Raw genomic sequence first — 26,452 nt, 5'->3', positions numbered from 1 at the left:
TATGCTCCAATCTAAACATGGCCTTATCCCAACTTTTTTTGAGATGTGTTGATGCCATGAAATTTAAAATCAACTTTCTTTCCCCTTAAAATGATACATTTTCTCAGTTTAAACGCTTGAATGACTATGTTGTATTCTGAATAAAATATTGAAATTTGAAACTTCTACATCATTGCTTTCTCTTTTTATTCACAATTTGTACAGTGTCCCAACTATTTTTGGAATCGGGTTTGTAATTACATGCAAGTCACTTTCATGCAAATTGTTAATAGAATGTAATATATGATATAAACATGGATAAAACAATAAGTAAATTTTATCTATTGTTTAATCTAAATGTAAGCAAATAGAAGATTATTCACATTTTTGAGACAGAATACATTTCTGAACCATATGTGACTTCTTCAAGCTAGCTTCTCTCTGTACAATACAAACTCTTACACTTATTGTTTCTTTACCTCGTTCCTCATTTACTCCTCCATTTGCCATTACCACTTTCTCTTTTCACTTGCTGAGTCTGTTTGGCCAGCTCTAATCTTGTTAGACAGAGAACAGCTCTTTTAGTCATTAGGGTTGGTCATCCTGTGAATTTTATTGGCTGGCAAATGGTGCGTATCATATACATTTATCAGGAACAATGGTCTGGGTAAGAGGGCTGCTCACCTCACCTGACAGCAGAGAGAGAGAGAGAGAGAGAGAGAGAGAGAGAGAGAGAGAGAGAGAGAGAGAGCGAGAGAGATAGTTTGCTCTGGTTGACAACAAATTATAAATGGCATCTAAGGAAATTATTGATTTGCCAATTCAGCAGGCTCTATTCAGCTTAATTTTCAGTATTACATGTTAATCAGACTTAGTGAGCATCTTTTATCATTCATTGTGTTTGATCAAAATCTTTAAAGCATTATGTGATTTAATTGCTCAGATGAAAATACTGCTATAGCCAATAGATAGCCCATATAGTTTTCAGTTAAAGGGGTCATATGATGTTGCTAAAAAGAACATTATTTGGTGCATTTGGCATAATGAAATGTGTTTATGCGGTTTAATATTCAAAAAACAAATTTTTTCCCACATACTGTACATTATTGTTTTTCCTTTATGCCCCACCTTTCTGAAATGCATTGTTTTTTACAAAGCTCATCGTTCTGAAATGCGAGGTGTGCTCTGATTGGCCAGCTATCCAGTGCGTTGTGATTGGCCGAATACCTCAAGTGTATGACAGAACTGTTAAGCACCTTACCATACTTTATGTCATGGAGCACCGAGACAAAAACATTTAAACCCATTATAATCGAGCCATTTGAGCAGGGAAAATCTGTTGAAGTTTACTTCACTCCGGAACATACATTCATGAATTTGTGCTGTGCAACGTCTTCACAAACGGAAAAGTGTGACATCATATACCTCTGTACATAAATGCATTTCAAATTCACTTCAATGCACTTCAAATGCACTTCAATGGAACATATATGTTCACTTCTAACTGGATTCATGGCGGAATATCTTGTGATGCAGGGCACTTACTTTTGAATAGAACAAACATCTGAAGCATAAGAGAAACATGCAAAAAGTTCAGAGTAGGGTGGAGCGAGGACTGGAATTGGGAACCGCTGACTTACACTCTCTTTTTACGTGTTGCATGGCATTGTGCTGTATAAACATAAAACCATGTCTGCATTTGTGATTGGAGAAAACGACAAAACGGTACTTCAGACTGCTCAAAACTTGCATTTGAATTATAAGTGGCAGTTCCTTTAAATAAATAAATGTTCTTACAGTCTGTGAGTCGTAACAGCCGGCATTGTAGTCTACTCTCCCAGGATCAGAAAACAGTCCTCCATAAAATGCACTGCACACATCTGAATATTTGGGTCGAACTGTTCTGGAACAGTGTTGTAAATACAACTTAACCACTGATTTCTAGTCGTGTCCTCATTTGGAAGACCAAACTAAATAGTTTCACTTTCACAAGAAGAAACACAGCATCTCCACAACATGGCACTGGCTGCAACAGCAAAAATAAAAGTTACGCCTACTTTCTACATTTGGGGCGGCGTTATGCAAATCTTCCCACATTGTGACATAGACATGTGAGGGCATGTTTGAATGAGGCGTTTTAGATGGGGTTGAATTTTATAAAGAATATCTCTTTGGGTTTGAGACTTAGTCTTTGCAACTTTTCAGATCTTCTTTATGCACCAAGAGCTTGTAACACTCCAAAGAGAAAGGAAAAAAATGTATCGCATCATATGACCCTTTTAAATGTATCAATTGCTACTGTTAGAACAGACTGACAGGCATCACCTTTCTGGGCAGGTGTGTGTGTGTGTGAGAGAGAGAGAGAGAGAGTTGAAGCTAAAAAATATTTAGCAAAATGGATAGATTCCATGGATGTTAAAGGTTCTTCATGGTACCATGACTGCCAATAAACAAACATCATCTTTGATTATATGTTCATGTTATACAATCTGTCTGTTTTTATACAGGCAACATGAATTAATAATCTTCCATAGTAAAATGCAGATAATTCTGATTATGCTGATTTGCTGGGTACTGAAATTAAATGCTGGTCAAATCCAAGCAACGATTCTAGTCATGACTTCTAGACAGAATCTGTCAGTGATAATCTAAAATACATTCATAAATATTTTTCAGCAATTAACAAGTGAACAATAATAAGATGGGTGTGTAGTTTAAATGAGATATTATTTTTTATTTATAACTCATATAGCTCTAGTTTACTCTTAACATTAAATAAATTACACAATACCTTGACAAACGCTAATAAACACTAATAATATACGTAACCATCACTCTGTTTAGCAGTCAGTAAATAGCATCATTCTTTGATATTTGTGCTAGTTTTCCATATCCCAACTACTACTACACACACACAAAACATACACCCACTGAAGAGATTTCCAGTGTCCATGTTCAGTGATGTGCAGGTGAGAGCAGTTGTGCATTGCAGAGTTTCAGCACAGCCCTTCCAGGACAATGCAGTTCAATTAATTCTCAGAGGAGCGGCACAAGTGTGTGTGTGTGAGTGTTAATGTGTTAATGTGTGTGTGTGTGTGTGTGTGTGCACGGCAAAAAAAAAAAAAGATTAGGCCCATCACTTGTATCACCATCCTTGTTAAGAAGTAGATTTAATTCACAGTATATCATCCATCTTAATTTCATTCAGTTTACACATGTACCATCCTCAAGACCACAAGGACTGGAGCCACAGAAAGGAACAGCCCGGCATTTTCTGCGTTCACTTCATGCAAGGCCCTTTTTATCAATGTGCAAATTGTTCAGAATAAAATTACAATGTATATGAGTTACTGCGACATTACACGCTCATACCATCATTTTCTTTAAGATGATGAAGCTCCGGGGAGAATCGCCTCCTAAAAAAAAAAAACCTACAGATCTCTTGATTTGTGTACCTGCAGTAATGGCATCCCATGCTAATGCATTTGGTCACCTCAGGCCTGCAAACAAGACATTTTTTTGCTGGTTTTAACTGCAGTGGAGACATCTCAGCGTGCACAGTGCATCTCAAGAGTCTATCCTTCTGTGAGTTTGCAGCACACGTGGATGTGACTACATTGCCTGACCTCTCACATGATGTATGACACATCAGACCAAGCAGAATTACATTCATACATTCATACATTCATCATTTTGTCATTTATGTGGAGCTGTAAAAACACCAGGTCAGCTCTTGCAGAAAATGCATGAGAGAATGTGAGATGGTGAGGGAGGGAGGGAGGGGAGACTGCAGTACATATAAGGCAAGAGAGATACCAGTTCATGTTTTATTTAAGCTTTACTCTGTCAGGTCCAGTAGAGTCTTTCGGCTCTGGTCTTCTGTTTCTCAGTAAGGACCACTAAAGTGTAAAAATCTCAGAAGCCCTGGAATGTTTATCCAAGGAAAGAGGAATTACTGAAAGAAAAGGGAAGATTGCTCTGTACAGCCAAGCCATTTTGTTCCCATCCCCACCGCCCACCCCTCTCATGACACCAAATGTCCATCTTCCCCAGGGTCGTCATGTCAGGTTTGATCCGAGACCGTCCGTCACAAACTGTTTTTTATCCTTGGTGACCTTGAAGATGTGTCAGTTCTTAATCTATAGAGGGGCTGGGGTGACATATCAATACTTGAGCAAATGCCGCATATATTTCATCCCCTAAAATTGTCCAGATTCTCTTGAATATAAGTTCTTAAACATGCAATACTTTCCCTTCAAGCTCAGAAATGCAGAGAGACATCTCTCTGTGCACACATTTGCTTGTCATAGATATATGGTGGCATAACCATAAAGAACCATTCAAAGAGGAGAAACAAAATGACATCTTAATGATCAGACATTAAACAATAATGCACCAGAAATTGTTTCTGAACAAGGCCTTAAACCAGTTTATAATGAAAGCACACACCTGTTTAAACACACTTGCATTGTCATCGAGAGTGGAAGAGATACAGCAGGCATGGGCTTTAATTGTACATGAATCCTAAAACAAATTATTCGGCTTACAGATATTGCTGGAACTGAAAAACCAACACCAGAGCACAAAACACTGCTGAAACATTGTTGTGTCATTTGTTAGCAAAAAAAGATAGCTGTCCTCTGTAGAAAAGACCAGCGCTTTTTGTCCATCTGGCCTTTTTTCGAATTGAAAGAGAAAGAAGAATGCATTATGCCATTTTCAGTTCATTTACAACAAATAGAGCTAAAGCAAGTCTAGACGCATGAAGCATAATTCAAGCAATAAATCTGCTTTATGGATATGGTTATATTCTTCAGAATATATTTTATATGTATATATGCATATATTTATATACAAGTATGGCACTTGATTACACTTAAACGCGAGAAAAAAAAAAAACTTCACGAAAGCAGAGGGCGCTTAGGTGTTAAAAAAAGAAAATCATCATAGACTTTAAGCGTTTGCAGCAAATTCACCCTGCTCACACACACACACACACACACACACACGAAATAAGATTTGCAATGGAGCTCATCACATAGCCTACGTTAAGGTCAATGGTGTGGTACAGGCAACCAAAAATAAAGAAACCATAGCAGAAACGAAAGTGTTTGATACATGAATGGTGTGTCGAGACTCTCGATGTGCGATATTACGTCAGCATCACTTCATTTTTTTAGTGCAAGACGCATTTACTCCCTTCAAGTACAGGAGAGCAGCTTGTTCGGTTACTCATCACATGTCATTGCTCATGGCACAGCAGTTGTCGTGGAGCCGCGTTACTGTAATAAATCATATAGCATGCATTGTGTGCAACAGGACAGTGTCATGTCAAGTGTCACCGCAGCTTACAGAGAGGCAATACGCATTCAGGTATCAGCATTTGCACTGTGTGTACGTCTCAGAGTACAAACGTTGCATAAAAAGTTGCATCATACAGTAGTGAACTGCTTTACAAACGTGTTTGTCGTCCATAGTTTCCAATGGAGTCTTTAAAACAGTAACAAAAAAGTCCTACCCCGTGTTCTTGCAATTCATGAACCTTACGTGGCGACTGGACTCGTCCACGGTCTCGAACTCGGCGGCGCGCGGACTTCGGGTTCTCGTTACACACCCGTTACACGTAGGCGGAGTCACTGGACTGAGTGCGGCCGAAATTGGGCATACTCATCCTGGGCAAATCCTTGTTCCGTATCTCATAGATGGACTTCCTGCGGGCCCTCACGCCCCTCACAGCCGCTTTGATCTTCCTCCAGCCCAAGTGATTGAGCTCGGCCAGATTGAGGACCACGCAAAAGCCACTGACCGCGAACATGAAGACGAGAAACACGGTTTTCTCCGTTGGTCTGGACACGTAGCACTCCACCTCCTTGATGCACGGATATCGATCGCACTCGTACACGGCGGGCACGTTGAATCCGTACAAGAAATACTGGCCCACCAGAAAGCCAATTTCCAGAGCGTTTCTGAATACCACCTGGATGATGTAAAACCTGGAAATGCCCTCCTGCCGCCGCATTTTGGACTTGGCCGGTTTCTTGCCCGACCTGTCCATTTCTTTGGGCTCCAGACAGTCAGGCTCAGCTTCTTTTGTGTTGTTCTCCGTGTTATGCAGTACTCCGTTCATGATGGTGTTCTTGATCTTTTGGTTCTTGGCCTCTTCTCGTTTTAGGGACTCCTGCTCCTTATTATCCAGTGTGAGCAGGACGGTGGCTGTTGAGTAACGTCGCTCCTTTTGCTTGGCTGACTGATGGACCGAGTACGTGATGAAGCACAAACTCGGCGTACAGACCATTATGATCTGGAACACCCAATATCTGATGTGGGATATGGGGAACGCTTTGTCGTAGCACGCCTGGTTGCAGCCCGGCTGTAAGGCGTTACAGACAAACATGGTCTGCTCATCATCATACACTGTCTCTCCCACTATAGCTACGATTAGGATCCGGAAGATCACCACCACAGTGAGCAGGATCCTAAAGAAAAAGCACACCGAAAAATAAATGTGTCAATATAGGAGCTTGAGCTGCAGGGAGCTGTCCGGTGCTGAAACCGGGCTGCGCTTCATTTCGCAATCACTGAATGCAGCGAATGGATTATGCAGATAGCACTTGGTATGTCACGTTTGATACTGTATTTCTGCAATTTTGACAACAAACATTAAATAAGCAATAAATAAAATACAAAACAAACACAAATAAATCGGGAAAAGTAATAAGGTTAGGGTCATGCCTAGCCCTGAAAATGTGCTGCATTCTCGACCACTGAATGATTTTACTTTAGTTTCACTTAAAACATGCTCCTTTATATTTTACATACAAAAATACTACGTAACTTGTTTTGGCATATGTTTCCCTTCATTTTCTATTGTGTATAAATAATCGTTTTATTTTATTTTTTATTTTTGTTTGTTTGTTTTGTTTTTGCGCACAGTCGGCAAAAAGCATCACTTTGCCTCAAAAGGTGGCTTTAAATAAAGCAATAAAAAAACGAATAAAAATAAATGTGTAAGTGGCAGGTTTACTAATGGGAGTGGGTTAGTAAGGGAGCTAAATAAATACAGACGCGTTTGCAACCAGTGAACGATGCATTTCAGTCACATTTCAGTCGTTCAGTATTGGGATATTTTACAAATGTGTTGTGTACATGTTTGTGTGTACGTGTTTCATTTTATTTTCTACGCTATTTGAATGGGTGACATTTTTGTGCACAACTGGCATCGCTCTGCGTTCAAACGTGGCTTTAAATGAAGCAAATAAAAAAAAAATATATATATATATATATATATATATATATATATATATATATATATATATATATATATATATATATATATATATATATATATATATATAAACATAATATGCTGAAACCAGTCGCGTTCACAACGATTGCATTCAGTTGCATATTATTTTTTCATATGTACCACCCGAATATTTTTTGGTATGCCTAGTTTGTTGGTCATCCACATTTTATACTGTAATTTAAAGGGTGAAATGGGCGACTAATGCCGTTGGCAATGATAAAAAACGTATTATTTTCTCCAAAACTTGAAACGAGCTGAATTTCGGCTACATTAGCTCTTACCTTCCGATCATAGTGGAGTGCTGCTGGACAGCAGCCTCCAAGAGCCTCTCTAGTATGGTCCATTCCCCCATCGCTGCTCATCCGCAGACTCGGCTCCAAATCCAGGGAAAAGCGTGAATATTTCCTCCTACTGTCCGCCGTTATGAGCTGCGCCAGCTGTGGCAGTGCTGATGCTGGAAGATGCCACACTTCTCCTCGTCTTCCAGACTGGAGTGGAGTCATGTGAGCCCTCCTATCTTCGATCTCCACATCAGATTGATGGTGTGGGTGGAGGGCGGCGGGCTTTAATATGGCATCAGTGCCGTGGAGAGCCCTGCTGCGTCATATGGGGCTTTATCTCGAGCTGCCAAAACGCGCTGTTTTCATATGTGCGATGTTCATACCCTGGGAATGTAGCCAGATTCGGTCCGGTGATGGTGAACTCTTGTCATGGTGAGGAGAGCGGAGGTGACTTCCACCTTTTTTTATATATTGGACTTGAGTCTCATACTTGTTGCTGTGTATTTTGAAAGGCGACACGGCTGTTGGAGAGCAAATGTCCTTGAGTACAGTGAGGACCTTCGGCTCCGCCCTGTTCACACGAAGCAGCAGCGATACAGTGAGGTGAAAATGTCAGCTGATTCTCTGTTAAGGGTAAAGACACTTTTGGCCCCGCCCATCGAACGCCCGTAGACATGCGCAGATCCACCAAACCAACTTATTGCCACTTGCTTTGATAGGACACTTTATTTTAAGACAATGTGCTAATTTGATTAACAAGGGTTAGTTAAGGGCATTTGGATAATCTTAAATATTTGAATTCAAAAATTTTATTGTAATCTTGGTCATTACATCTGCTAAAAAAAAGTTTAAGTTTAGATGGTTGAAATGAATATTTTGAAGGGCAAGTTATTTTTTTTAAATATAATTTTTTTAATTGGATGAATTCTTATTTATTTTTTTTTTTTTTTCAGTGAATGACCTTTCATGAATATGTATTGCTGTGGTCTCATTCATTATTTGAGTGATTTTAGTAGGCTAGATGGAGACACCACGTTGCATTGACCCCAGCGAAAAGTGAAGTCTGGAAGAACAAGTGACACACCAAATTGCACAGCAAAAATAATGACTATTTTCAAATGGGTTTCGTAAAAACACTCTCTCCCACCAGCCACACAAACAGATAGTCTCACCCAAAATGCAAACTAGTGTGATGCTGATGGATGAAAACATTGATTTCATTGTCATTGCCAATAATGCATAAAGTGTGCATAAAGAAAAAAAAATCATCTTTATGCAAAATTACCAGCAGAAATAGACTGGAGATTACATTCTTCCTTACTAAAATATAAATGTCAAGTTTCAACACCGGCCCCCTTCTGACATCAGGAAGAGGGGAAGATGAACAGCTCAGCACGAGAGAGAACAGCTTGCTCACATCATGAATCTACCTTGGAATATTCAATGAAAAACTGACTATGCACGAAAAAATGGTGATGAACTGGTTCAATATGTTACAAGCTAAGAAAAAGAGTATTCCCTCAATTCTGAGTGATTTGCTTAGTTCATATATCATTGAAGTCAATGAATAAGCTGAAATGCTTACTGGTGTTTTTCATACAGTCACTGCTGAATAAAACAAATGCATTTTTTTTAAAGAAAATGGACATGCACAGTCAGGAGGGTAGTTCTGTACATGTGAGGGTTAAAAGAGAAAAGCAGTGTGGGGTTCATCACATATGGCAGAAGCACAGCGAGGCATTCAGGCCTTTTTCCGTCCTTGATCTAATACACAAATGAAATATTTAGAAGACCAGTCCAACCACAGCGACTGTCAAATGTGCTTCCTCCGCTGCACACTGCGAGGCAGCCCTGTGTATACGGCCCACGCTGCCAGCACAAACTTGAAATTAAAACCAGGCAATTTTGGCTGGTGAAGGTTCCCTTCAGGACTGCTGAGAGGAAAAAAGAGAAAGACACACACACACACAGAAGGAGAGGCTGTGCACATGCTCTGGTCCTGCAGAGGGCACCACTAGAGCTCTGAAGGTCTCTCTGCTTTCATTGCGTGGCTCTACAGTTCCTCGTGGTTCCTGAAGTCTCACTAATCTAAGTCTCCAGTTACTGCCTCCATCCAAACTCAACACAATCCAGAGTGAACTCACATTCCCTCTCATATGCTGAACCCCCAGAGGAAAGAGGCATTCTTCAGGCATGAGACTAAATATGTCCCATAACCTGCCACTGGATTTTAAAAGAGCAACATTTCCACTTTAATATTCATCAGAGATGATCACTATTGTCAGTGCATATGTACCATTTCTTCATCATTCATCCCTCCTAAAAAAACCTTTCCCCTTAGAGCATCACTTAGTACTTATAACACTTAAGAGCGAAAGAGAGAGAGAAAAAAACCACACCCCTAGTTTTAGGTATTTTAGTACATTATTTTAATTAAAGTAACAAAATTGTTTTTTATGCTTTTGGTTTTAGTTATGCTGCCATACATGGAGCTGAAAATCTTAAAATCAGTTTATTCATTAATCTGTCAATAATGTAAATGTAAGGGTTCTATTCATATTTGACATGACAGTACACAATATTGTTGACACTGATTTAAACGGAATAATGTGTTGATACAAACTTCTACTTCTGCAGTTTCAGTGCCTGGAACTGATGGTTTTGCCTAGAAAACTTGTCCTGTAATATAAACACAGACATCAGCAGCCGAATACTGAAAGAGTATTTTAATTTCTCATGTTCAAATGGCCTAAGAGGAACAGATACAGAGAGGAAGTTTTTGCTAAGGGTTTAAAACAGTACACTGCTTAAATGAAAAGACGTGGACACTGTGGACTCTTCTTGGCAGTGAGCTGAAGAGCTCGTGGTCTCAGCACAGTGCTTTGCCATGCCTCATGTTCAGGGCACACTTTCGGCCCAGATTGGCCCCCTCCATCAGCAGGTCGGCCAGCCGGTCCAGACCGACGCAGACGGTGAGAGGGGCGATGAGGCCGTACAGACCCCCCAGCATAATGCTCAAGGGCCAGCCGAGAACCAGCAGCACCAGAAGCCAGACGATGCCCCAGAAACATGAACCACACGACATCCTCTGCTGCAGGAGCAAAAGACACAGAGCTTTTTAACATGTCTTTCACACACTACTTTTTTTTTTGTCAGTGCATAAACTTTACCAAGCAGCATTGCTCTCCAGAAAAGTAATTTGGTTCATGATTAGGATGTTAACACACTCCTGCCTTCAGAATATTAATACATCGCTCCAACATTTGCAGTGCTAATGAAAGCAGTAATTAGGAGAGAGTGAGATCTGATGCATCACTCCCATAAAGGAAAATCGAAAATTAGCTGAAATCTACTCACTCTCCGGTTATTCAAGATGTAGATGAGTTTTTTTCTTTATCAGATTTGTAGAAATGTAGCATTGCATCAGTGTCTCATCAATGGATGCTCTGCAGTGAATGGGTGCCATCAGAATGAGAGTCCAAACAGCTGATAAAAACATCACAATAATCCACAGCACTCCAGTCCATCAGTTAACATCTGGAGAAGCTGTTTTTGTACGAAACAAAATTATAATTAATTTAACTTCAAACTGTTTCACTGGAAGAAGCGTTATGGATTATGGACTCGGATTTTGTCCAGAGGCAACGGTTTTAAGGTAAAAATGTTTCAATGATGAAGTTGATTCAGCTTTTGTCTTCTCCAGATGTTCACTGATGGACTGTAGTGCTGTGGATTATTGTGATGTTTTTATCAGCTGTTTGGACTCTCATTCTGACGGCACCCATTCACTGCAGAGCATTTAGACCTCACCCCCACCCCCCAAAACTTTACCATAACATAACATAACATAACATAACATAACATAACATAACATAACATAACATAACATAACATAAATACTGATAAGTATTAACATAAGTAGTAAATAAATTGTGAAAATAAATAAATGGAGATGTTGAAGTGCCATGTAGGTATTTTATGAGTGAATCTGTTAAAATAGTCTATTGAAGAGACCATGAGCTACTCCCACAACTGATAAGTACTTATTACAACACAGAGAAATATGAGCAATATGAAATGCCTAAGTTAGTCTAACAGACAGCAAAGGGAACAAAATAAAGGCTAATTTTTTTATATTTGTATGAGTTAGCCAACTAGCTAGCTAGTTCATCTAATTATCATACCCATAACGTTTCCTTTCATTTCAGTTCTGTGCATACGTATAGTGGAAAATGACATAATTAAACTTAATTATAACATTTTTGAATGCTATATTATCGTCATAGTCATTCAGTTGAGTCATAGTCAGGATTCAGTTGATTTTGCTGTTACCTTTTTTAACCTACTATATATATCTAATGCACAATGCTGACCAGGTTTACATTTAAGTTGTATCCGATGTGTTCATGTATGTGACAACTAGAAATCTTGAAATCTTAAAGGGATGGTTCACTGATCCCCACTGACTTCCTTAAAAAAAAAAAAAAAAAAAAAAAAAAAAACACTATGTATGTTAATAGGGTCCAGCAACTGAAGGTGAACTATTTCTTTAATGCTAATATTAAATGTTCTTCTTGGACCTAAAGTTTATTTCTGAAAATGGATCTGAGGGAAACAACAACAACACCAGTGACAGGTTATTTCATAATTATAAATTATAATTAAAAATCATGTTTCAATTTAACTTGACTTTTAGGCACACTGATAATAATAAAATAAAGTCAAAATGAATGGCATTAAAAGCAAAGTTCATAAAAATGTGCTTTTTAACAAACCAGAAGCCATGTGATCAGCGTGCTGTCTGTCTACTACAACAACTGACAATAAAAACCACAGCTGGTCTGAGGAAATCACATCATCAGTCTCACGCTGCTGTCATTATGTTCTGCTCTGGAATGGCGCAATCTTGTCTGACTTTGCTTTAAATGTCCAGCTATTAATGAGACCAAAAAACATTCTGCAAAGCTGAAGAAACAACAAATAAAACACTTCAAACCCACTTTACACTTGGATTTATATTTAGCTCATCCTGTTGTTACTGAGCAAACACGGTTAGTCATGAACTTATGAAAATGAAAGGGCTTACTGTTGAGTTGCGTAATAAATTCTTCTTGAAAGCTCTGTTAATGTTTCCAGGAGTTCCTGCTGACAGACACGAGAGACCTGATGAAGCTGAAGCAGTTGAGTTCCCAGCAGTCAGTCACAGCTCTGACAGCGCTCAGGACAGCTGGAGACAGACGAGTGAGAACGGACGTCTTTCACCAGTTACACAACCAACACATTCATGTGATCTACACTCAGACATGTGCTCAAGTTCAGCATTTACAGGACAGGGATTTTACCATCAGCTAAAACTAAAACCATAAAAATATATACAAATAGCTAAACTTGCTTTTCCACAAATTTTACAAACATCATTTATCATTTAAGTACTTAAAAAAAAGCATTAATTAAAAAAAATCTAATTTTCATTTAAATCTATTAAAACAAAGACTTCTTAAAATATGTAGATATGTAAAAATTAAAATTAAAATTAAAAGAAAAACAAATGTACTAAATGGAAAAATATGTATATTTGTATAGTATGCATATATATATATATATACATATATATATATATATACATATATATATATATATATATATATATATATATATATAATAAACTATATAATACTAAATCAAAAATACTAATATCACATTTCAGAATGATGGTGTCTAATGGAAAACTGGCTCTTGGATACAAAACAATAAGATTTTAAGGGAAAATATACCCCTGGTTCCACAGACAAGGCTTAAACTTAGTCCCAGACTAAACTACAAGTCTGAGCTTTTTCAACTGAAAGAAACTTTGCACTGACTGATCTTAAAATTCAGTGTCCTAATTGAACTATGGCCTAAACCTGTCTTAATCTATGCCCTGACCGTGAAATCATGCCATCGTTGTTAGAGAAATAAAAAGCATGGCTTAAAAGAGTGCAGTTTTAATTACATTTTATTACAAAACTCCTGTTACAAAAGGTAAAAGAACATTCAACACTCAATGTTTGTGGACAATAAGAATCTAAAAAACATCAGGCATCTGTGAGTGAGCTTCTCTAGGCCTCTCCATCCTGCTCAATGTCTCCACTGTCACAATCTCTGCCTGGGTGTCCAGCCATTTTAGTATGACCCTGTTCCTGCTTTTCCCCATCTTTCTGATCCTCCATTTTCACCTGTCCTTCCTCTTCCTCAGCAGCTGTCAGCCGTCGGAGTCTCGGGATGCTCTTCATCAGCCTCTGGGCTCCTGTGAGCTCAACAGCTGACGAGGAGGATCCAGGAGCTGTTGTTGCAGAAGCCGCGAATCTAACATAATGTGTGAATTAGATAACTGTTTTTTAGAACTGCGGTAGTAGACAACAAATTCAAAATTGACACTTTTTTCTTAATACTTGTTTTCAAGAACCAAGTTTGACATAACCAACATGATAATCATACATGCTAACTCCGGATCGGTGGAAAATTCTCAGTTGAAATCATTCTGGAGAATTATGATTATAGAATACCTCTACATATTCTTTAGGACGCGTGACCTTCAAAGAATGTTGTTTGGTAATGAGCTGCTTTATTTTCTAGGCAAGGCAAGTTTATTTATATAGCACATTTCGTACACAATGGTAATTCAAAGCGCTTTACATAAAATAAAGTAAAATAATAATGAACAAGAATAAAACAGGCAATTTTAAAACTTACAAAAAATTATTAAAAAATTACTTGTTTAAAATGAATTTAAAACATTTAGAAAATGATTTTAGATTAAAAAAAAAAAAAAAAAAAACAGTGAAAATATAGTGCAATCAGTTTGGACATTGCACAGTGCTCATTCAATAAATGCACAACTAAACAGATGAGTTTTGAGTCTAGATTTAAATGTGACAAGTGTTTTAGCACATCTGATGTCTTCTGGAAGCTGATTCCAGCTGTGGGCGGCATAGTAACTAAAGGAGGACTCCCCTTGTTTTTTGTGAACCCTTGGTATTTCTAACTGACTCGATCCTAGTGATCTGAGTGCTCTGTTAGGTTTATATTCAGTGAGCATGTCTGAAATATATTTTGGTCCTAGGTCATGTAGTGACTTATATAGGAGTAAAAGTATTTTAAAATCAATCCTAAATGTAACTGGAAGCCAGTGTAAGGACCTGAGGACTGGTGTGATATTCTCAGATTTTCTGGTTCTAGTCAGAATCCTGGCAGCAGTGTTCTGGATGAGCTGCAGCTGTCTAATGGTCTTTTTGGGAAGGCCAGTGAGGATCCCATTACAATAGTCCACCCTGCTGGTGATAAAGGCATGAACAAGTTTCTCCAAGTCTTGGCTGGAAACAAAACATCTAATTCTTGCAATTTTTTTTAAATGATAGTATGCTGATTTAGTTACTGCTTTGACATGACTACTGAAACCAAGGTCTGTCTCCAGAATCACACCAAGATTCCTGACTTGATTTTTAGTTGTTTGAACCCTAGAGTTGTTTGAACACTTCATCTTTGTTTCCAAATGCAATGACTTCAGTTTTTTCCTTATTTAACTGAAGAAAGTTCTGGCACATCCAACTATTAATTTCATCAATGCATTGGCAGAGGGAGTCAATGGGGCTGTAGTAATTTGGAGATAAGGCTAGGTAAATCTGGGTATCATCAGCTTAGCTGTGATAGGCAATTTGGTTCTTTCTCATTATTTGACTTAGTGGGAGCATATACAGGCTAAACAAGAGTGGTGCAAGAATTGAGCCTTGTGGGACTCCGCATGTTATGGACGTCCACTTAGATTTATGCTCTCCTAGACTAACATAATAGCCTCTCCCTTCTAAGTATGACCTGAACCATTTGAGTACCATCCCAGAAAGCCTGACCCAGTTTTCCAGTCTCTCTAGTAGTATGTTATGATCGACAGTGTCAAACGCAGCACTGAGATCTAGCCATACCAGCACCAATATTTTGCCAGAGTCACAATTTAAGCGAATATCATTTATTATCTTAATGAGTGCTGTCTCTGTGCTGTGATGCGGTAGAAAAACAGATTGAAATTTGTCCAGGTATCCATTTGAGTTTAAGTATTTGTTCAGCTGATTAAAAATGACCTTTTCTATAATTTTGCAGTAAAAAAGGAAGATTAGATATTGGTCTGAAATTGCTCAAAATGGTGTTATCAAGATTGCTCTTTTTCAGGAGGGGCTTAACAACTGCAGTTTTTAAGGAGTTTGGAAATGTCCCAGAAAGAAGTGAGACATTCACCTCTTCTAAAAGATCTGCTTCTACGCAGTTAAGCACACTTTTGAGAAAAGATGTGGGAAGTGTGTCAAGATAGCAGGTTAATGATTTTAGGTGCTGCACTATGTCTTCCAGAATTTTGCTATCAATTGCTTCAAAAATAGACATAGTATATTTTTGATATTGTGGCCTAATCTGTCTGACCTCTGCATTACTTGAGGATGTGCTAATCGCCTTCCTGATATTGATGATCTTCTCAGAAAAGAAGGAAGCAAACTCATTGCATTTGCTGTCTGAGAGCATCTCACAGGGAATCTGACTTGGGGGGTTTGTCAGTCTCTCAACAGTGGCAAAAAGAGTAAAAGTGTTATTTAAGTTACTGTTTATAAGGTTTGAGAATAAATTCTGTCTAGTTGTGGCTAGTTTCACATTAAAAGCATGAAGGCTGTCTTTATAGATGATATAGTGAATTTAAAGTTTTATCTTCGGCCACGTCCGCTCTGCTTTTCTGCATTGTCTTTTCATAGTCTGAACTGCTGTTGATCTTCTCCAAACTGATTTCTGTCTGTTTTCTTACTGACTATTATTGGAGCAATATCATCAATAACATTCTTAACTTTTGAGTTGAAGCAATCAAGGAGAATATCAACAGAGTCTGCAGAAATGCTTGGTGTTAAAGATATAGCCTCCATAAATAGTACACTTGTGTTCTCGTTTATGCATCTCCTTCTGACAGAGACAGATCTAGATTAATTTGTAGCAGACATCAAAATATCAAAGAAAATACAGAAGTGATCAGATAGGGCTATGTCCTTAATAACAATGGATGAAAATGTTTAGACCCTTACTGATGATTATGTCTAGATTGTGTCCACCTTTGGTGTGCCTAAACCTAGTAGCAATATGCTTTATTTTTGCAGTTCCTCTAGGTGACACTAATAGTGGAGAACCTTTTTTTCTTTTAATTGAAATTTTTTCTTTTTTTTTTACTGATTGATTTCTGAAATTCCTATTTTCTCAAGCAAGACAAGAGCCCAGATGTAAGACAGACAACCTTGAGATGTGAGGTGCTGGCGGTACTCACACAGCTGCAGTATTCATGGGGCTGGATGTGCACCTGCAGGGGTCGGGTGCTCAGCTGGCTAAAGGCTGGCATCAGCTCATAGCAGTTCTGGAAAAGAAACACTCGAACAAATATGTAGAGGCCGAGCATCGCATGAGACATGGCCACAACCAGACACCGCACATCTCTGAGAGAAGACAGAAAACATCAGTCACTTCCTAGAACAGATCTGTGGATCAGTGTTATTTTAAAACCACTAACACACTATTGAAAGTTTAGTTCAGCCCAAAATGAAAATCCGTTATTAATTACTCACCCTCATATCATTCAAAACCTGTAAGACCTTCGTTCATTTGGAACACAAATTAAGATATTTTTGATGAAATCTGAGAGCTCTCTGACCCTGCATAGACAGCAACACAACTGAAACGTCACCAGACACAGAAACATAGTGAGGACATCGGTAAAATAATCCATGTGACATCAGTGGTTCAACTTCAGTTTTGCGATGCTACAAGAATACTATTTTGAGCGCAAAGAAAACAAAAATGATGACTTTATTCAACAATTTTTTCTCCCCAGAGTTACTGTTCCCCACCAATTTGTAAAGTTTGTAAACAACGCTAATTACACCGATTACGTTCATGCGTGCGCTAGCTGAAATAAAATATTTTTTTTTATTTTATTTTAGTTAAAGGGGGGGAGAAATGCTCGTTTTCACTCAATATCCTGTTAATCTTGAGTACCTATAGAGTAGTACTGCATCCTTCATAACTCCAAAAAGTCTTTAGTTTTATTATATTCGTAAGAGAAAGATAGTCTGTACCGATTTTTCCCGGAAAAACACGACCGACTGGAGGCGTGATGTGTGGGCGGAGCTAAAGAATCACGAGAGCAAGTAGGCTTTTACGTTGAGAGCATGTGGAAACTAACTGTGACATTACCGTGAGGGAAAAGCCATCATCCAAAACAAACCATGGCTTACAGTCAGATTCAGCCGTTTATTTATGATCCAGAATCAGATCCAGAGGCTGAAACTGAATGAAAGCAGCAGCAGCAACGACTCGCTCCGAGCGGGGCTCGAACCCGGGTCTCGGCATGGGAGGGGACGCACTAACAAGCAGGCAGAGATATTTTAAGCAGTTTTACTCACCGCCTGCGGTTCCAACACACGATCGTGACCCTTTTTCATTGGGGTTGCATCATCCTTAAGAAATAAACGATACGCAAATCCGTCGTCAAACTGCTATACGGGAGCGCGCCCTCTTCCGGCAGAAGTGCCCTAGGACCCATATAAGGAAATTCCGCTCCATCCAACGTCACACAGAGCCATACTCGAAAAAAAAACTTTCCGAAACTTGTGACAAACCGGAAGTAGTATTTTGGGAACAAAAATACTCCTTCAAACATTCAACTTAATTTTTGAAACTTTGTCCATGTTTAGCATGGGTATCCAAATCTTTAACAGTGTAAAAAACTCAGTATGCATGAAATAGCATTTCACCCCCCCCCCCTTTAATATTTATTTTCTATAAAAAAAGTTCCTACATCTATATACCGTATTTTTCAGACTATAAGTCTATAAGTAACCGAAAAAGTCGCATCATTCCAAAAATACATCATGACGAAGAAAAAAACATATATAAGTCGCAATGGACTATAAGTCGCACTTATTTAGAACCAAGCACCAAGCGAAAACATTACCGTCTACAGCCGCGAGAGGGCATAGACGGTAATGTTTTCTCTTGGTTAATTTCTCTCGGTTCATGTCAAATTAATTTTGATACATAAGTCGCACCTGACTATAAGTCGCAGGACCAGCCAAACTATGAAAAAAAATGTGACATATAGTCCGGAAAATACGGTATATGAAAAACTTAACTATATGAAAAATGTAATTTATTAAAAAAATTATAAAATAATTATATATATATATATATATATATGAACACTAAAAATAAAGAAACAAAGGAAAACAAAACTAATAAAGTTACAAAAACGACAAAATGACTAAACTTTTAACTAAAATTAACATGAAAGCAGAATATATATAACAAAAGTAATAGAATTTAAATGAAATTATTAGAAAAAAACGATATTTTTAATAATTAAATGGTCACAGGAAGTGCTCACCTCAAATGTCCTACATCTTTGGTGCGAACCAGCGAGAGGATGATGTAATCATTCTGTTGACCCTGGAACCTGTCCACTGTGGTCATCTATTCTATAAGACAAAGGTCAGTACGTTATATAAACAACTCAGCCACTCTTTTTCCAGTTTCCTGAGGGTTTGTTTGAATTGAAGAGCATGGCCTGGCTGGAAACATGCTGTGGTTTAGTGCTACTGATGTCTGACCAAATTTAGATTCCTGAAGTGATGCACCTGTCGACTGACTGACAAAATACAGAACGTGTCTGTGTCTAGAATGTGATCAAATCAACAGGAATCTTCCTTTAGCTCAGAAACTCAAACTCTGACTGAATTAATCATCAGATATCATTAATTTCATGCCAAGAACAATCCCCCAAACTCAGCAACATTTCAACCACCAGTCAGAAAAATGATTTCATTTGTTACATTTCATATATACATTTGTATCTTAAAGTAATAAAATCTCTCTTGTGGCACTTAATTCAGGCTTATATTTTGCTGAAACTGGATCTGTGGATGATGTCCTACATAAACACATTTTTGTATTTGGAAATATGCGGCAGCAATAAAGTCAAGATTAGTAACAGTATTTAGTATGTTAGTTAACAAGGAAGTTAACGTGATTTGATACGTTATTTAAAACAAACGCAAAGCAGTCTGTCTGGATCTGCTTGTGACATAACAGCAGAAAGCAGCGATAGCCTAGTATTTGATTTCCTGTGGCCATGTGTTAAATCAGGCTGGTGTCTCATTATCATTCTGCTCTTCCTCGGTCTCGGTGGCTGGATCTCTGCCTCTCAGCAGATGGTGTCCGATGTGAAATTCATCAGCGAGTCTCGAGGAGCGTGGACACGTGCTCTGTGCCTGCTCAATACATGCCGTGCATACTCAAGCGATACTGGGCCATTTCTGTACTGAAGAAATTATCTCACTCCCAGCAGAGCATCCATTTAACCCCTGCAAAACCCTCTGCATACAAATAAGCCAATACACACTTTGCTCTTAGACTTAATCAGCTGCATTCTTTAGGAGAGACTGACACTGATTTTCACAGCTCACACAAAAATTAAAATTCTCTATAGGATCTTGAACCAACCATTCTTCAAGATTCTCGAAAGCCAAACAGTTTCTGGGCCCCACTGACTGCCATAATATATATTATTTCCATAATTCTGTGCAAACAGCAGTCATCTGTTCATTTGGTTTGTACTCAGTCACGACTCATGTCATGAGGACACGTGGGGTAACTGGTTTATAGACGCCTGGAGCATATGGTTTATTTTACTGCAGTATAAAGAATGCAATATGGACATTAATATAGTAAACAGCAGTGTTTGAAGCATGCACATTTAGTATTGCTCTAATATGTTCAGATATGAACTGTGAAGGTTTACAATCAGAATCAGAATCAAAACGAGCTTTATTGCCAGGTAAGTTTACTCATACAAGGAATTTTATTTCATGACAGAAGCTTCCACAGTGCAACAGAATGACAGCGACAGAACAAAAGCACAGAAAAAAAGTTAATAAGGAATAATAATATACAAATGTACAATTGTATGTGCAGGTACATTGTGTTTGATGGCATAATACTTTATTATTTAAAGTTCTAATTGCCTATAATCATTACCAGTTGCAAAGTATTACCAATGATCAAAAAAAATTTATAGAAATTAAATTGAACCCTTCTCTTGACCTAATTTCATCTATTAAAAATGGTTAAGCCTATGAGTTGTATTTGTAGGAGGAACAGCTCTGAACTTAAACTTTAACTAACAGAGCACTGGTGACATGGCAACAGAGCCAGCAGGACACTAATAAGGGTACAAACCTACTAATAAGAAACACTTCTTCAACGGCTGCAAGCACTGACCGTGCAAACAATGTCCTTCCTATTTCTCTGTGAGAGGCTAATTCATACAGCCCATTAGAACAGCATGTGTGTGTGTGTGTTGGCATGGATACTGTAATGAGGACAATTCCCTCCAGGTCCCAGTAAACAGTGGCGGGGCACATATCCGCACTCATGTGACTTGCACACTGCATGCCATATGGTTTTCACTTAGGAACAATGAGTTTTAGGAGCTGCCAGGATTCTCAAAAACCAATGTCATGAAACTCAGGCCTCGTCTTTCCTCAAATCAACATAAAAGGATGCAATTTTTTTGGTATATGAAGTTCATATTTAAACTTTTCCCATGCCATTAATACAATTTTTGTATTTTTACCTTTTATGTACTGATTTTTTTATGTCCTGTCCTGTCAATTGTAAACTAAGAAAATCCAAATATTAAATTATTAAATAATCTAAACAAAGAGTGAAACAATCTGCATCAATATTTACGGTGTGCTTTCAATTTTATATAACTTTTTTGAGAAATTACTGGTGATGCAACAAAAAGATTTTAAGCTAAATCTAAAGTTTTCATTTAGCTGAAAATTGATATTAAAACTAAAAGTATAATTTATAATCAAGCAATCAATTAATTGAAACAAACTAAATCAACATACAAATGAAACCTAGGTTGTACATAATTTTTTTATTTTATTTTAACCTTAAATATAAAGAATTATACAGTGACTGTAATAAAATGACAGACCTATTCATACATAAAAGATAAATGAAAGAAAATAATATTAACTAAACAGAACTGTCATTTGTCAATTACAAAAAATAAATAAATTACTATTTATTTGAATATAGGATAAATAAAATGCTAGCTATAACATTAACCTTAGCAAGATAAATGTTTCAAATGTCATTTCCGCGACAGAAGGAATAATGATTTCTGAGGTGTTTTGGAAACAACTCTTGTTTATGATGATTCAGGGGAGGAAGAAACACTCTTGTGATGCATGTGTATGTAATTTAACTGAGCTTGTGTTCAAGCTCACCTGATAAAAGTACAGGTTGGGATCAGATTCAAACACGCTGTTGAAGTCCTCTACGATAATAAGCTGGAAGTCGTATATGAATCCAGGGTTCGGCACCTGGAACTCGGGCTGGAGCTGAACATGAGGGAGGTTCCCCAGCTGCTTATAGCACCAGTTATAGAGGTTTCACAGACTGACAGAGACCAGAGAGTGAGAGTCAAAATAAGACACTTCAGTCTCCTTCACAAAGCAATTGAGAACTGATGCTTGAATAAGTGCAGCGTTTTCTTTACTCTAGAAACACTACATCAATAAAGGCTTAATGTGTTTTGTGTGTGTTTGAAGATAAGAGAAGAGTTAGCATTTGCCGCCATCCTGTGCATAGCAGCCCACATGGAAAGAACCTATATGTGGATATATGCACATATATGAAACATATAGGCAAAATTGAGGTGCATATATGTGCATATACAGGAAATATAGGTCTCCTGTATTGCTTCTTCATATCCACATATAAGCCCTATACATACAAGACATGTCTTCTATATAGCTAATGGCAGGATCTGGTCATTTTGTAGCTCATATCTAATTTTTGACTGTCATACATGATGCCTAGCTCATATTTTCTATTATCAAGTCAAAAACTAAGAATTAACGAAAAAAATTATCCAAGAACTTATGTATGTGCGAACATGTGAAATTGGTATCACATGTAATTGGCATGTTATGGAATTTAACTATGGCAATATATTAACATGATATACAGAGCCGGACAGTAACGGAGTAAATTTACTTGAGTACAGTACTTAAGTACAATTTTGAGGGATCTGTACTTTACTCGAGTATCATTTTTGGGGAGTACTCATGACTTTACTCAAGTACATTTGAGAGGCAAATATTGTACTCTTTACTCCGCTACATTTCTATCCATAACCGTAAGTACCTGTTACTTCTTCGGCCCCGTCCACACGGAGACGGACCCCCGATCTTTTTTTCTTTTGTCTCAAGAAATATCCGTGTCCACACGAAACCGATGTAGTAACCATGCCAGACCAGCATGTGGCGCTGTAATTCTGCCACAGATATACACTTAAAACGGAGAAGAAGACATGGATTTGCTGCGCGTGGTACTCAAACGAACGTGGAACAATACATTTATTAATCTGTGTTAATGTTAGCGTTCAGTGTTTGTTCATGTGTTTGTTGCTGTTAGGCCGGGCATACACTGTGCGCTTTTCATCCGATTTTGAGCCGAATTCTGACTCGTGCGACTCTTTTTCGGGTTGGGCCGAATTTCATCATTTTCGTGCGTCGTTTGTCGTGCAGTGTTCGTGCAGTGTACAAGGGGAATCGAGAGGTGATAAGCCTCTCCTGACCGGTAATCGGTTGGTCGGATGGATTTCTGACATGTCAGAAGTTTTGGTCGCCTCTCGTGAGGTATCGCACTATTGAAGCAGGGCTACGAACTGATTTTCTGCATTTCCCTCACTGCGCATGCGCGAAACCATAAATGAAACCATGGTGACACCTGACACAGCGTGTAGTGTGGACTGAAGTGATGGAGGGATAACTTGTGGAGTTATGGCAAAGAAAAATAAAAATAAAAGAGGGGAAAAAACGGCTGCTTACCTCCAGTTCGCATTACAAAATGGATTGACCATATTGGCCACGTCTTCCCAGCCACCAGTGCATCTAGATACGCCGACGCCTTTTTTTTTTTTTTTGTTTCAGCACACATAATTGCGCTTTGCGCATATCATCAAAGCATTTCGTTTATGCCGGGAAAGCATGTTTCCCTTATCGAGTCAGTCTCTCGACATTACATATGGGGAAATCCATTTCCTCAAAATTATGAAGTCTGATTGAATAACTCTTTTGCTTGCAAATAGCCAATGGCGCCCTTGCCCTCACCTGATTGGCTGACAGCCATCAATATAGGTGACGGTGGGCGCCAAAATCCTCAGAATATTTTTTCTTCACTTGAGTCTGGTTTCGCCGTGGATTCACGCATACACAGCGGAAAATTGTGGAAAATTATCCCCTCTCGCGTTCCGGTGATTTTACTCTTAAAATGTCTCTTTGCCGCATGTGTGGTGGGCCCATTGATTTCCAGGACGAACACGAGCAGTGTGTGCTGTGCCTGGGTCGGGCTCACGCAGCGGCGGCATTCGAAGGATCGGGATGTCATGCCTGTGAGGAGCTTCCCATCAAGATCCTTCGCGCAAGGCTGGCTGTTACCCGTAACGGTAGCCCTGTATCTGCTGCCTCTCCCCCGTCCGCCGCCGTCGAGCCGCAAACCGGGAGACTGCAGAGAGCTCCGTCGATGGATTCTGTCGAGGTAACGCCAACGCCCAGGCCACCCTCACGTAAAAGATCCTCTCTCATACTCTGAGGCCAGTTACTGCCCTCCACTAGAAGCGTGGGAAATGGTCTCGTTTGGATATGACGAGGACGACGCCATGTCTACTAAAGCCTCAGACCCGGGAGCGTGGTCCGAGGCCCCATCTGAAGCCGCCCCCGCCTCGCTGGATGCCCAGCTTATGGCGATCCTCACGGAGGCGGTGGCAGATATGGAATTGGAGTGGACAGCCCCCAAGGAGCTGCCGTTTAAGAAATGGATGGACGGTTCTTTCCTCAGCGCTGGCTGCCAGGCTGAAGACCCGCAGAGACCCGCGCCTTTTTCTCTGAGGTCCACAAGGAACTCACCCAGTCATGGCGCTCCCCTTACTCAGCCCGGACATTTGTTTCGCAGTGGGCTGGTCGTCTCGCAACACGTTTGCGAGATTCTATAATCTGGACATTCCCTCGTTCGCATCAAATGTGCTGTCAGTGCAGGAGGAGGGAGTTGAGCAGTCACTGGACTAAGCTATGGGCACACCCCTGCCTAGCGCGTGCACTAGCCATGGTATCTACCAGGTCATATAGACAGCGTCAGTTATTTTAGTAATAGCTGCGGTTGAGGTATTCATTCACTATCTAATGTGGTCCCTTTATTATGCCCCTTATTATAAACCGGCAGTGTATTCCCAAGCACCAACATATTGCTGCATTTTCCCCATATCACACCAGTGTTGCTTATCTGGGTGCACTGGATTACGATGGTGTAAGAGCTGATTTGGCTCTGTGCCAAGAGGTGTTTCAACCAGGTCCGGTACCAGACCTAGAGCTAATGCGCTGTAAGAACTAGTGCTTATGCTCTTCTGTGGCTCGATGCAAGCTAGGCCGGACAGTATTTCCCACATGGCGGGGGTTTTATTGTTCCCCATACGTAATGTCGAGAGACCGACTCGATAAGGGAACGTCTCCGGTTACTCACGTAACCTTAGTTTCCTGAGAGGAGGGAACGAGACATTACGTAACCTGCGGTGTGGAAAACCATCCAGCCTCATTACTATTGTTCAGTCGAAGATTCTGAGGTTTTTGGTGCCCAACGTCACCTATATTGATGGCTGTCAGCCAATCAGGTGAGGGTAAGGGCGCCATTGGCTATTTGCAAGCAAAAAAGTTATTCAATCAGACTTCATAATTTCGAGGAAATGGATTTCTCCATACTTAATGTCTCGTTCCCTCCTCTCAAGGAAGAGCCACAAACATCCGGGTTCTGAGGGATCCTCAGTGTTGATTCGGTTGATTCCTCACGTATAGTGTAAGCAGTCAGCAATCCCGGCAATCGGACCGTACAGTGAGCACACAAAAATCGTAAGCTTTGGCTTTACATCGCATGCGATCTACCCGTACAGTGTGAGTTGGTACGTTGCCGAAATAGCACAGAAATTGCACAGTGTATGTCTGCCTTTACGTGATGTAGTGGTGTTTGACTAGGGGCGAGACGAGGGCTGATGACGTTATATTTTCAGAAAATGTACGGATTCGCCATCGAGACGAAATGCAAAGGTGGCGTTTTTAAATATATCCACTCTGGGACCCGGTTTCAAAACATCGGTTTCACTCTTCCAAAACGCCAGATCCGTGTGGACAAAAACATCTATCCGCTAAAAAATGTGTGCGCCGAAAAAAAAAAAATCTCGGACACCCTATCAAATGTCATTGGATAGTGCCAGAAGGAAGAGGAGGAGGAGGCGGCGGAGGAGGAGAATGAGGATGAGGCGCGTCATGACAGACCTTCAAAGAATAATAAAGATATATTTTTTTTTTCTGTTCAATTTTTTGTCTTATTTTTGTTATTGTACTATTTGATTGTTCTTGTAAATGCATAATGTACATTTATATATTTTGGACTTTTATTTATATTGCCTAGCAGGTTTTTTGTCTTATTTTTGTTCTTGTACTATATTTTTGGTTTTGTACAATTTGATTGATCTTGAATAAATAAATAATGTACATTTCTACATTTTGGACTTTTATTTATGTTGCCTAGCAGCTATGGATTTGAATTTTACTATTATAGGTGAACATATAGGTGCATATATACGTGCATATATGTACCTATATAGGTATATCTATGCACATATATATATGTGTACATATAATATAGGAAAACGGCCAATTTTATATATGTTACATATATGAAAAACCTATATCAAAACCTTTAT

The 26,452-nt window shown here is 39.1% G+C and overlaps 1 protein-coding gene and 1 long non-coding RNA gene across 2 annotated transcripts; both read right to left on the bottom strand.

Annotated features, from left to right (window-relative positions):
• Window positions 1–3,130: 3,130 nt before the first annotated feature.
• On the bottom strand, window positions 3,131–8,261 carry LOC128031389 (gap junction delta-2 protein-like). The gene is made up of 2 exons (XM_052619624.1): window positions 7,567–8,261; window positions 3,131–6,455 (listed from the first exon to the last, which is right to left on the bottom strand). The coding sequence occupies exons 1-2, from the start codon at window positions 7,635–7,637 to the stop codon at window positions 5,597–5,599; spliced, it is 930 nt and encodes a 309-aa protein (XP_052475584.1). The 5' UTR covers window positions 7,638–8,261; the 3' UTR covers window positions 3,131–5,596.
• A 2,016-nt stretch (window positions 8,262–10,277) lies between these two features.
• Window positions 10,278–12,848, bottom strand: LOC128031392 (uncharacterized). The gene is made up of 2 exons (XR_008188084.1): window positions 12,653–12,848; window positions 10,278–10,657 (listed from the first exon to the last, which is right to left on the bottom strand). It is a non-coding gene; the product is annotated as an uncharacterized LOC128031392 (long non-coding RNA).
• Window positions 12,849–26,452: the final 13,604 nt, after the last annotated feature.

Source organism: Carassius gibelio, chromosome A17 (assembly GCF_023724105.1).
Source record: "Carassius gibelio isolate Cgi1373 ecotype wild population from Czech Republic chromosome A17, carGib1.2-hapl.c, whole genome shotgun sequence".
Lineage (NCBI taxonomy): Eukaryota > Metazoa > Chordata > Actinopteri > Cypriniformes > Cyprinidae > Carassius > Carassius gibelio.
This window is presented reverse-complemented; position numbering and strand designations above follow the sequence as displayed.